Source organism: Mauremys reevesii, linkage group 22 (assembly GCF_016161935.1).
Source record: "Mauremys reevesii isolate NIE-2019 linkage group 22, ASM1616193v1, whole genome shotgun sequence".
Lineage (NCBI taxonomy): Eukaryota > Metazoa > Chordata > Testudines > Geoemydidae > Mauremys > Mauremys reevesii.
Genome location: NC_052644.1, coordinates 5,905,472 through 5,918,080, shown reverse-complemented (window position 1 = coordinate 5,918,080; position 12,609 = coordinate 5,905,472). Strand labels below are relative to the sequence as shown.

Here is a 12,609-nt window from a genome sequence, read left to right as displayed (position 1 = left end):
TCAGTACAGCGATGATAATCCGCCGGGCCGATTCCCTGGAGGAATCTGCGTTCAGCTGCACTATTTATCGCTCCTCGCCAAAAGGCCAAATGCAAACAGCTCTAAATGTTAATTACATCATGAGGGTGATGGTGGGCGAGCGCGGCCGCCAGTTCACACCCGCACACCGGCCCCATCCCGGGCAACAAAGACATGCCAAGGCCGAGACCCAGAGCAGTGGCCCTCGGCGCCTGAAATTTCAGCGCCGTCCTCCACCTGGTGCAGAGGATTTCAACCCCCGCCAGTTTCCACCTTCGCTTCGGAAAACAGGGCTCCGGGCGGCTTTGGAGAAAGGGCCCGTTCGCATGGGGCTAGTGGCCCGCTGGATGCGGCCGGGCCGCTTACTGTTTGCGTTCGGGCCCTGGTGGGGGAAGACAGACAGCTCCGGCATCTTGGCCCTTTGCAAGGTTCTCGCTGTAGACGTATTGTTTGCCGAGCCATCCCCCGCCCCACGCACGCAGTGTCTTTCAAATACCCCAGCTGCCACCCTCCCTCGCCCTCTGCCGGCATCCACACTGCTTCCTTCCTGCCCTCTGCCCCCTTCACATCCTCCAGCAAAGGCTGGGAAGAGGTGACAGCTTTGCCATCCTGCGTGTGTGTTTGTGTGTGTGTTTGTGTGTCACACACACCCCCTCCCGTCTTCCCCCACCAAGCCGCTATCAAATGGACAGTTATTCTCGCCTCCATTTTGACACTGCAGCTGGATATAGATCTGTCTGTTGCGATTATTTTTGGTGTGGGGTGGGGGCACACAGGGTAAAGGGAGGAGAGGGCTGGGATTTGACATCTCTCCCCCCCCCCCGCCGAAGGCTGCAGATGCTTGCCAGTGCCCAGCGTTTCACAGCAATCGGATTATTATTTTTTAACGCTAGGATTGTGGGCGGGGGGGGTGTTGTGTTCAGTCCCAGGTGGGGAATCCAAGCAATAGGGTTTACATGCTAGATGGGGGGAGCCTGTTGGGGGGGGGATGGAAGGGAAATTTCCATCCATGGGGTGGGGGCAGGATGGAGAGGTGGGTTCCCCATCTATAGGGTGGGAGGCAGGATGGGGGCAATTGTCTATCCTTGGGGTGGGGTGTGTGTGCAAGATGGAGGGGAAATCTCCATATGTGGGGTGGGGGCAGGATGGGGTGGGATCCCCATCTGTGGGAGGCAGGATGGGGCACATCCCCATCTGTGGGAGGGGCAGGGCAGGATGAGGGGATCACCATCCGGGAGGAGGTGGGATGGGGGTGGGGATCCCCCTCAGGTGTGGTGGGCTGGAAGCAGGGAAGGGGATAGTCGGGGGGGGTAGATTGGGTTGGCGTGGGGAGCGGGGGGTGGGGTGGAGCAGGAGACCCCCCTGCCCTTGGGGCAGGGGTTGGGGGTGGAGCGGGGGGGCAGGCTGGCGTTCGGGGGGCGGGGGGATGGAGAATCTGCCCTGGCAGCACAGGTCCCCGCAGTGGGAAGTGGGGTGCTGCAGACTCCCCCCTCCCCCCACCCCGCTCCCCTCCTGTGTTGCTGCGCTTGGTGCTGATGGCCGCGGTGGGGGTCTCCAGGGGCCTCTTTCTGGAGTCGGGGGGGTCCGATTCCATGTGGGGGGGCGGCGGCTGCTGGGGCTGCTGGTGGGAGGCCGAGAAGATGCCGTTCTGGTGCACCGAGCCGCCTGCCATCATCTTCATCCTCAGGGCGAATCTCCCACCCCCTGCTCGGGATCCGGCCGCCTCGCCAGGAGGAGGAGGAGGAAGGAGGAGGATGCACAGGCACGGGGCGGGAGTAGAGGAGGGAGGGGAGGTGGGCTGCACGGGATGGGGGCAGGGTGCACTGAGGTAGGGACAGAGGGGTGCACGGGGTGGGGGCAAAGGGGTGCACGGAGCGGAGGACAGAGGGGTGCACGGGTGGGGCAAAGGGGGTGCACGGAGCGGAGGACAGAGGGGTGCACGGGCGTGGGGCAGAGCCTAGGGGTGCACGGAGTGGGGGGCAGAGGGGGAAGAGGGGGGCACGGGTGGGGGGGCTGAGAGGGTGCACGGGGGGGGCACCGCAGGAGGGGAGCCTCCAGATGCAATTGACAAAGGAGGGCAGCTCGAGCAGCCGGGCTCAGGGGGTAATACCAGCCCCCCCCCCGCTTCCCTCTCGCCCCCTCCCCCCACGGGGGCGGGCGGCGGGGGCTTGGGGAGGAACGAGCACAAAGGAGGCAGGAAGAGAGGGATGGAGGCGCAAAGGACCCTGCGCTCCCCCCGGGCAGAAGGGCTCCGCGGGCTGCCCCCCGGTGGGAGGTGGGGGGAAAGGCGGCGGAAGGGTTGAGCGGCTCTGGCGGGAGCTGGGGCGGCGGGGCCGGCCGCGGGCACAGGCGAAGGGCTAAAGCCTCCCGCGATCGCTGCAGCCCGAGGCGGAGAGCGCGGCCGCCGGTCCCCAGTGCAGCATCCTCGCCCCAGCTGCCGGCTCGGCCGAGCCCAGCCCTGACGTCGGAGCGACGCCCCCGCCCCTCCCCCCGCCCCCAGCACATTGGCTGCCAGCCCGGCCCAGCTGCCTCGGGCCGCGCGGAGCCGGGGGGCAGGTGGGGGGACGTGTCAGGGGAGGGGGCGGGGCTGGCAGAGGGGGGCAAGAAGGGGGTGGATTTGGGCGTGGGCTACTGTCATCTGTCTATCCCGCTACACCCCCTCCCCAACAGACCTGTCTGCCCCTCCCCACACACCTGTCTGCCCCCACTCACCCTGATCCATCCCCATAGACCCCCTTCCATCCATCCATCTGCCCCTCCCCTCGCACCTATCTGCCCCCACTCACCCTGATCCATCCCCATAGACCCTCTTCCATCGATCCTTCTGTCCCTCCCCTCGCACCTGTCTGCCCCCACTCACCCTGATCCATCCCCATAGACCCCCTTCCATCCATCCATCTGTCCCTCCCCTCGCACCTATCTGCCCTCACACACCCCGATCCATCCCAATATACCCCCATCTACCCATCGATCTGTCCCCTCGCACCTATCTGCCCCCACTCACCCCGATCCATCCCCATAGACCCCCATCTATCCATCCATCTGTCCCTCCCCTCACACCTATCTGCCCCCACTCACCCTGATCCATCCCCAAGGACCCCCTTCCATCCATCCATCTGTCCCTCCCCTCACACCTGTCTGCCCTCACACACCCCGATCCATCCCAATATACCCCCATCTACCCATCGATCTGTCCCTCCCCACCCACCTGTCTGCCCCCACTCACCCTGATCCATCCCCATAGACCCCCTTCCATCCATCCATCTGTCCCTCCCCTCGCACCTATCTGCCCCCACTCACCCTGATCCATCCCCATAGACCCCCTTCCATCCATCCATCTGTCCCTCCCCTCACACCTGTCTGTCCCCACTCACCCTGATCCATCCCCATAGACCCCCTTCCATCCATCCATCTGTCCCTCCCCTCACACCTGTCTGCCCCCACTCACCCCGATCCATCCCCATAGACCCCCTTCCATCCATCCATCTGTCCCTCCCCTCACACCTATCTGCCCCCACTCACCCTGATCCATCCCCATAGACCCCCTTCCATCCATCCATCTGTCCCTCCCCTCGCACCTATCTGCCCCCACTCACCCTGATCCATCCCCATAGACCCCCTTCCATCCATCCATCTGTCCCTCCCCACACACCTGTCTGCCCCCACACACCCTGATCCATCCCCAAAGACCCCCTCCATCCATCCATCTGGCCCTCCCCTCACACCTGTCTGCCCCACACACCGATCCATCCCAATATACCCCCATCTAACCATCGATCTGTCCCTCCCCACACACCTGTCTGCCCCCACTCACCCCGATCCATCCCCATAGACCCCCTTCCATCCATCCATCTGTCCCTCCCCCTCACACCTGTCTGCCCCCACACACCCCGATCCATCCCAATATACCCCCATCTACCCATCGATCTGTCCCTCCCCACACACCTGTCTGCCCCCACTCACCCTGATCCATCCCAATATACCCCCATCTATCCATCCATCTGCCCCTCCCTACCCACCTGTCTGCCCCCACACACCTCGATCCATCCCCATAGACCCCCATCTATCCATCCATCTGCCCCTCCACACACACCTGTCTGCCCCCACTCACCCCGATCCATCCCCATAGACCCCCTTCCATCCATCCATCTGCCCCTCCACACACACCTGTCTGCCCCCACACACCCCGATCCATCCCCATACACCCCCATCTATCCATCCATCTGCCCCTCCCTACCCACCTGTCTGCCCCTACTCACCCCGATCCATCCCCATAGACCCCCTTCCATCCAACCATCTGTCCATCCATCCATCCATCCCTACACATCTGCCTGGCCCCGCACACCCTGATCCATCTATACATCCCCATCTGTCCCTTCCTACACATCTGCCTGGCCCCACACAAATCTATCTATCTATCTATCTATCTATCTATCTATCTATCTATCTATCTATCTATCTATCTATCTATCCCCATAACACCCGCCTATCTGTCTATCTATCCATTGATCTATCCCTTCCTACACATCTGCCTGTCCCCCTAGTCCTGATCCATCTATCCATCCCCACAGACACCCATCAATCTATCTGTCGATTGATCTGTCCTTCATACTCACCCATCTATTGCTATACACATCTCTATCCATGCATCTATCAATCGATCGATCTATCCCCAAACACCCCAATCTATCTATCCAGCCCTATACACTCTGCATCAAGCTATCTACACAGTGTTGCTGTAGCCATGTTGGTCCCAGGATATTAGACACACAAGGTGGGTGAAGAAATATCTTTTATTTGACCCTCTTCTGTTCACGAGAGAGAGAAGTTTTCAAGGTCTTCTTCAGGTCTCTCTCTCTGGCTGGCTGGCCAGTGCCTCCCCAAGCTCTTTCTCTAATTCGGGGGCTCTGATAAAATACATGCCAGCAAGCATTTAATGTTGTTTATATAATCTGAGCCTAGTAGGAAATATTGCCACAATTTAAAAACAAAAGAAAAAGAAAAAACAAACCAAGAAACCAAAACCTGTGAAAAACCAATGTCTTAAAACTGATGTATCTTAAAACAGCCATCCCCTGGATTGACAACAGCCATCCCTGAAGTGACAGCACCCATACCCTGGGAATCCCTGACACTCATCCCCTGGAGTGCCTGACACCCATACCTGGGAGTGACAACACCCATCCCCTGGAGTGCCTGACACCCATCTCCTGGAGTGCCTGATACCCATCTCCTGGGAGTTCCTGACACCCATCCCTGGGAATGTCTGACACCCATCTCCTGGAGTGCCTGACACCCATCCCTGGGAATGTCTGACACCCATCTCCTGGGAGTTCCTGACACCCATCCCCTGGGAGTGCCTGACACCCATCTCCTGGAGTGACAACACCCATCCCCTGGAATGCCAGATACCCATCCCCTGGAGTGCCGGACACCCATCCCCAGGAGTGCCTGACACCCATCCCCTGGAGTGACCGACACCCATCCCCTGGAGTGCCAGACACCCATCTCCTGGAGTGCCGGACACCCATCCCTGGGAGTGCCAGACACCCATTCCGTGGAGTGACAACACCCATCCCCTGGAGTGACAACACCCATCCATTGAGTGCTGGACACCCATCCCTGGGAGTTCCTGACACCCAACTCCTGGAGTGACAATACCCATCCCTGGGAGTGACAACACCCATCTTCTGGAACAACAACACCCATCCACTGGAGTGCCTGGCACCCATCTCCTGGAACAACAACACCCATCCCCTGGAGTGCCTGGCACCCATCTCCTGGAGTGACAACACTCATCCATTGAGTGCTGGACACCCATCCCTGGGAGTTCCTGACACCCATCCCCAGGAGTGAAAACACCCATCCCCTGGAGTGCCGGACACCCATCTCGTGCAGTAATAAGGACCCTGAAGGTGAAACTGACCATAAACACGCTGTTGCCATGGGAAAGGCTCAGCTGATCAGTCACTGCCATGTGTGTGTGGTAACTCCTTTTTGAAAAAGGCCTGATCCTCCAACATCAATGGCCTGGTGAAATAAAATATGGGGAACCCTGTCACTGTGGGGGAAATGGCAGACAGCTTCACACCAGGGGTGGTAGGTTTTAGAAGGCTGGCATCTTTGGAGTCGAAGTAGCAGCTGAGCACAAATGGGTCTTCTATAGGTGACAGGTGTAGGTAGGAATGAAACTTTGGTATGGAAAGTGCTAATGACAGTAAAAAGTGAAAGGGAAATGAAGGCAAGCGAACTGGATTTTAATCGATTTCCCCTTTTAACGATCTCAGGTATCGTTAGTGTCTGTTTGGCGCCTCATCCAGGGAACCCTTTCAAGCAGGAGCACGGTCCTATCGGCTCCCATACAGCTGAGACTCCCTAGCACAGTAGGGCAAACTGGAGGAGTCCTGGATAAGCGTTGTGTGATGTTACCTTGTGTTAGGTAAAGCAGCAGGCAGAACACACCTGTTGGCCTAGTGGAGGCATGCTGCAGTAGGCCGGCATGTCATGTCCATTCATTTGTCTACAAAAAACCAAACATTTCTGGCAAACCTGGACGTGATCAGTGAAAATTTCCATTTGGTCAAAAAAGCCTTTTTCGGTTAAACTCCACCTCCCCCATCCTCAATTTCTTCAAAACTTAAATTTTTCAACCAGCATCATTTTGTGAACCCTGCTCTGGAGTTTTCAGGGAAAGATCATCTGTGGTGAGCTTGGCTCCCCTGTCACTCACTCAGGTGTGAATCTGGAATAACTCCACTGGTGTCAGCGGGACTGATTCCTCTCTCACTGACCCAGGTGTGAATCCGGATTAACTCCGCTGATGTCAGCGGGACTGATTCCCCTCTCACTGACCCAGGTGTGAATCCGGATTAACTCCGCTGGTGTCAGCAGGACTGATTCCCCTCTCACTGACCCAGGTGTGAATCCGGATTAACTCCGCTGGTGTCAGCAGGACTGATTCCCCTCTCACTGACCCAGGTGTGAATCCGGATTAACTCCGCTAGTGTCAGCGGGACTGATTCCCCTCTCACTGACCCAGGTGTGAATCTGGATTAACTCCGCTAGTGTCAGCGGGACTGATTCCCCTCTCACTGACCCAGGTGTGAATCCGGATTAACTCAGCTGGTGTCAGCGGGATTGATTCCCCTCTCACTGACCCAGGTGTGAATCCGGATTAACTCCACTGGTGTCAACAGGACTTGGTCTTGCCACCGTGTTTCCAGCAATTACCCCAGCCCTAAGCTTGCCCTGGAGACCCCTGCAACCCTAAGGGGCGGCACGCTGAGTTGAAATGCTAGCGAGTTTGCAGCCACCTAGCCCTGGCCCTGCTCTCTAGATGAGTGGCCTGCCCCCCTCATCTATGACCACTCCACCACACTGCCCTCCCGGGACACAGGCCGCAATCCCTGATCCCCAGCTTTCAGCTGACATCTGGCAGTCATTGACCGCCCGTGTGCTGGAGGAATTGCAGGCCACCTTCCCCTCTAGCCGCGGGCCCAAAGACAAGAGCAACAACTCCGGCAGGAACCATCCCTAGCTCCCGTCGTCGGGCGGATCTCAAAGCACGGGCCGCAGGGACATTGTACGGATGGGGAAACGGAGGCTCACAGGGGCGTGTGTTAGGGCTGCGTGCAATAGACAGAACCACCTGGTGTTTTTCTAATTCACCTGGTGCAAAACCATCCTTCAAAACATCCTTCTTTCCCCCTTACAGAGCAGGCTCGGTGGTGGATCAGGGCGTGCTGCACCCAGGTTTGTCGGCAGCTGTGGCCAGGTGAATCCCCAGGAGAAATATAGGCTCAGCCTGGTAATGATGTGGGTGATCAGCCCTCGGAACAAGCGGCCCGGAGAAGTGGTGGGGTCTCCATCTCTTGACGGCTCCAGTACAGAGGAGCTGGGGGATTGGAATGACCTGGGCTATCCAGGGAGGTAGGCTACTGGGTCCCTTCTGGCCTGAAACTCTATCACTCTGCGGGTGTTTCACATCTCAGGCCTGGGCTGCACCTTTGCTGACAGACGCTGCCCGCTGGCAGGTGGCCATGGGCGGCACTTGAATGCCCCCTTAGGGGAGGCTAGACCCACCTGGCCCTGCCCCTTCGGCCGAGCCCTCCATGACTGGACGAGCCCTGGCCAAACCACCGCGACCCCCGGGCTGCTTTCTGGCCTCGAGCACCAGCCCAGCCCCCCAGCTGCCGGCCTGCCCGACCAACCCCCAGGCCACCGGCCAGCCCCAGAGTGCCATCCTGGCCCCCAGGCCACTGGCTGGCTAGCCCCAAGCCGCCCCCTGACCTCCTATACCCCCCACCCATGCAGGTGGGACGTGGCGAGGGGTCCTTCAGAGCAGCAAGGATGGGACTCGCAGAGGGAGGGAACTCCCCGCGGCTGCAGCCACTCCCGGCTGTCTCCAGTGCCCCCCCAGGGGTGAGAGGCTGGGGTGTGGGCCCACAGGCCAGCAGGGAGGCAGAGGCCCCCCACCCCCACCCCGGGGGATGTTTCTAGTTGCAACATCTCACCCTGCAGGAGGGTCGACTCAGCCACAAGCAGCTTCTGTCGGACAATCTGGGCTGTGAGGCAGGGCGATCACGCAGTGACGTTCGGCTTGGATGGGTGGGTACGGGGGTAGTTCGATACAGAAATGTTTTGGGGGGGGCATTGTGGGTTTTAGGCACAGGACTCCTGGGTTCTCTTTTCGGCTCTGGGAGAGGAGTGGGGGTCTGGTGGTTAGAGTGGGGTCTGGGAGCCAGGACTCCTGGGTCCTATCCCAGCTCTGGGAGGGAAGTGGGGTCTAGTGGTTAGAGCAGGGGGGATGGGAGCCAGGACTCTTGGGTTCTTTCCCCAGCTCTGGGAGCGGAGTGGGGTCTAGTGGTTAGAGCGAGGGGGTTGGGAACCAGGACTCCATCCTGGGTTCTCTCCCAGCTCTGGGAGGGGAGTGGCTCTGATGGTGGGAGTGGCAGGGCTGGGCGGAAGGACTCGTGGGATCTTTCCCCAGCTGTGGGGTTAGCGCAGCGAAGGTTGGGGCCTCAGGATTCCTGGGTTCTATTCCTAGCAACGAGAGGGAGCATGGGCTGGGGGTTAGAGCAGCATCTAGGGAGGAAGAGGAAGCAAGGGGGCGATCGTGAAATAACAGCTCAAAATAAAGCCAGGGGGGGGGGCTTTGCTCTAGCAGCTGGATACACAAGGGTTTATGGAAGGGCCCTGGCTCCCCGCTACAGTTCCCAGTGTCCTGGCTGGGGGAAGCCAGTGCCAATGGGCCCCTGCCACCTGGGACAAGTCCAGCCAGCCAGCTGCTGGGTCGGTGCCACCCTGCAGAGCTGCCGACACTCGGCGAGGGTCGTGCCGCACAGGAACGCCAGTTCCCGGGGAGCTGAGGAGAGGCAAAGCGGCCCCGGACTCCTCGGGGGATAGATCCTGGGGTGCAGGAGGAGAAGAGCCGGAGTGGCTCCATGCCCCTCGCTGGAATGGATTCTGGGGGAAACCCCAGGGAGGGGCAAACCTTCCCTGGCCCCCCCTGCAGTGGGTCTGAGGGCAGGGAAAGGGCCCACTTGTACGGCTGCGGCCGGGTCCGGCCGGGCACTGGGAGCCTCCCAGGTGTCCCGGCCTGGGCCGAACGGAGGAAGCTGGGAGCAGATGGGCCCTTTCATCCTGCCAGGCAGAGCTGCAGCCTTTGGCTGGGCTCAATAGCGTCGGGGGAGGAGGGGAGGCGGCCGAGCACGGCTCCTGAATGCTAAACGGCTCCCGCATTGTGTGCGCCGCCCCATCTGTCCCTTCCCGCGCGGCTATTGTCCACGGCCGCCACATCTGGACTCCGCGCACCCCTCCCCCACCGCACGGCCTCCAGGGACACAGACACCCCCTCCTGCCCCCTTTGTGTCCTGGTACCAGGGCCAGGCTGCCAAAGGGTCTCGCCCGTGGGGCACCGAGTGGGCAGGGAGCCCCTCGCTTCCTCAGGGCCACCCTGTAATCACAGCCATCGCTGGAGGGAGAGGGGCCTGGGGGAAAGTGCACAGGGGTGGGGGGTGCCCCCTAGCACCGCACTGGGGCCAGCAGTGACTGCGAGGGAGAGCGCCCCATACTGACCACCCCACACCCCAGTCCCTGCAGCACAGCGCCCCCTAGCACCACACTGGGGCCAGCACTGACTGTGAGGGGAGAGCCCCCTACTGACCCCTCCCACCCCGGTCCCTGCAGCACAGCGCCCCCTAGCGCCACACTGGGGCCAGCAATGACTGCGAGGGAGAGCCCCCACTGAACCCCTCCCACCCCGGTCCCTGCAGCACAGCGCCCCCTAGCGCCACACTGGGGCCAGCAATGACTGCGAGGGGAGAGCCCCCTACTGACCCCCCCACACCCCAGTCCCTGCAGCACAGCGCCCCCTAGCGCCACACTGGGGCCAGCAATGACTGTGAGGGGAGAGCCCCCACTGAACCCCTCCCACCCCGGGCCCAGCAGCACAGCGCCCCCTAGCACCACACTGGGGCCAGCAGTGACTGCGAGGGAGAGCCCCCACTGAACCCCTCCCACCCCGGTCCCTGCAGCACAGCGCCCCCTAGCACCACACTGGGGCCAGCAGTGACTGCGAGGGGAGAGCGCCCCCTGCTGAGTTCCTTGCAGCCTGGTCCCTGCAGCTCAGCACCCCCTAGGGCCGCACTGGGGCATTATGGGTAATATTAACAGCCCCGCTTACTGGGAAATTCAACCCATTTTGTCAGTCCTCAGGATTTTTCTTGGAAAGCTCCCGTGGCCAGATGCAAAGCTGCTTAATGTAGCTTATGGGAACAAAGCCGCTTGCAGCCCAAGTCAGGGAATATCCCGTGTGTCTCCCCTTCTCCCGCTCCCTGGGCTCAGGGTTCTGGGCCCCTCGCACTGGAGGACACAGTCCCCCATCCTCCCCGCAAAGACCTTCCAGTCTCTTGCCTCTGTGCAGTGTCACTAATCTCTTCTCTCTGCCCTGTGATCGCCAGCGGCTGCCACTCCTGTGGGTCATAGACTCACAGGTCCCAAGGCCAGATGGGACGAGTGTGCCCATCTTAGGGAGGGTCTACACTGGGCACTTACACTGACATAGCTGTGTCACTCAGGCGGTGCGAAACATCCACACCCTGGAGAGGTGGAGCTAGAGCGACCAACCCTGTGGTGGGGAAGAATTCTTCCATCACCCTAGCTACCACCTGCCAGGGAGGTGGGTTACCCTAAAAATGGGGGGGCACCAGTGCCCGCATTGTGGCCTCACCCACAATACTGCGCAAGCCCCCACCTCCATGCCACCCTTTCCCGGGGCTGGCGCTTCCATTAGGGCGGCAGGATTTGCAGGGTGGCATTTTGCCGCCCTCGGTGGAAATTCGGTGGCGGGGGGGGGTGTCCTTCCACTCCGGGCCTTCGGCGGAAATTCGGCGGCGGGTCCTTCACCCTGGCACCGCTTCTGCCCCTTCCTCATGAGCCCCCACCCCCAAGTCCCCGTCCTCGCACCGTCCCCTTTCCCCAAGGCCCCGCCCATGCACCACCCCTTCCCCAAGGCCTCCCTCCTGCCCGACCTCTTCCCCCAAGACCCCTCTCCCCCATCGTTCACCCTTACAGCAGGTAAAAAGTGGTGGGGCTGTGACCCCCGATTCCCCCTGGTCCGGTGCCCCTGTATTTTAAGTGTAGACACATTCACAGGCCTGAGACCCCCCCCCAAAATAATTCCTAGTGCAGCTCTTTTAGGAAAACACCTGATCCTGATTTTAAAATGGCCAGTGATGGAGAATCCACCATGACCCCCAGTCCGCGAGTTGCTCCCATGCTTAATCACCCTCACTGTTAAAAATTCACGCCTGATTACCAGTCTGAACTGGTCTCGCTTCCAGTGGCGGATTTAGAGGTAGTGGGGCCCTGTGCTCAGATTTGTTTTTGGGGCCCCTCCTTGGGGCCCAGCCAAGAAAAAGACCATTCTTTCTTATCTCCCTCCCCGCCCCCCATTTTTCATTCTTTTTTCCTTCATCCTCCTCCTATAAGTAATAGCAAGTCAATGCAAATAAAGTGAGGCACCTCGATTGGTTTTCTAGTTTAACTTATTTTTCCACAGACCACTTGAAAATCGCTGGGGATCTCGGTGAACCACTTAATGATCTTTCCAAATATTGTTTGTACCGTTAGCTAACGAGTGTAAAGTGCTTTGGATAAGAGCCCTTTATAAAAAAATGTAAAAAAGCATTGGGATGGGGGGGTCTGGCCAGGAGTTAGGGTGTGGGAGCAGGCTGGGGGTTGGGGTGCGGGTCTGGCCAGGAGTTAGGGTGCAGGAGCAGAGTGGGGGTTGGGGTGCGGGTCTGGCCAGGAGTTAGGGTGCGGGAGGGGGCTCAGGGCTGGGGGTGCAGGGTCTGGGAGGGAGTTAGGGTGCAGGAGCGGGCTGGGGGTTGGGGTTCAGGGTCTGGCCAGGACCTAGGGTGAGGAAGGGGGCTCAGGGCTGGGGCAGGAGGTTGGGGTGTGGAGTACGCACCTGGGGCAGCTCCTATTTGGTGCGAGGGGTGCAGGTAGGGATTTGGGGGATGCAGGAATCAGGGAAGGCAGGGGGCTGGGGGTGTGGGCTGGGGTCGTGGGGGTGCTCCCAGGCCCCTG

General features: G+C 60.2%; 1 protein-coding gene across 1 annotated transcript in view; it reads right to left on the bottom strand.

Moving 5' to 3' along the window:
- NOVA2 (NOVA alternative splicing regulator 2) overlaps positions 1–1,740 on the bottom strand; it is a 34,665-nt gene extending 32,925 nt beyond the window's left edge. The window contains exon 1 of the mRNA XM_039510619.1: positions 1,528–1,740. Within this exon, the coding sequence (XP_039366553.1) occupies positions 1,528–1,699 (172 nt within the window). The 5' untranslated portion in view covers positions 1,700–1,740. The remainder of the gene's footprint in view (positions 1–1,527) is intronic.
- Positions 1,741–12,609: the final 10,869 nt, after the last annotated feature.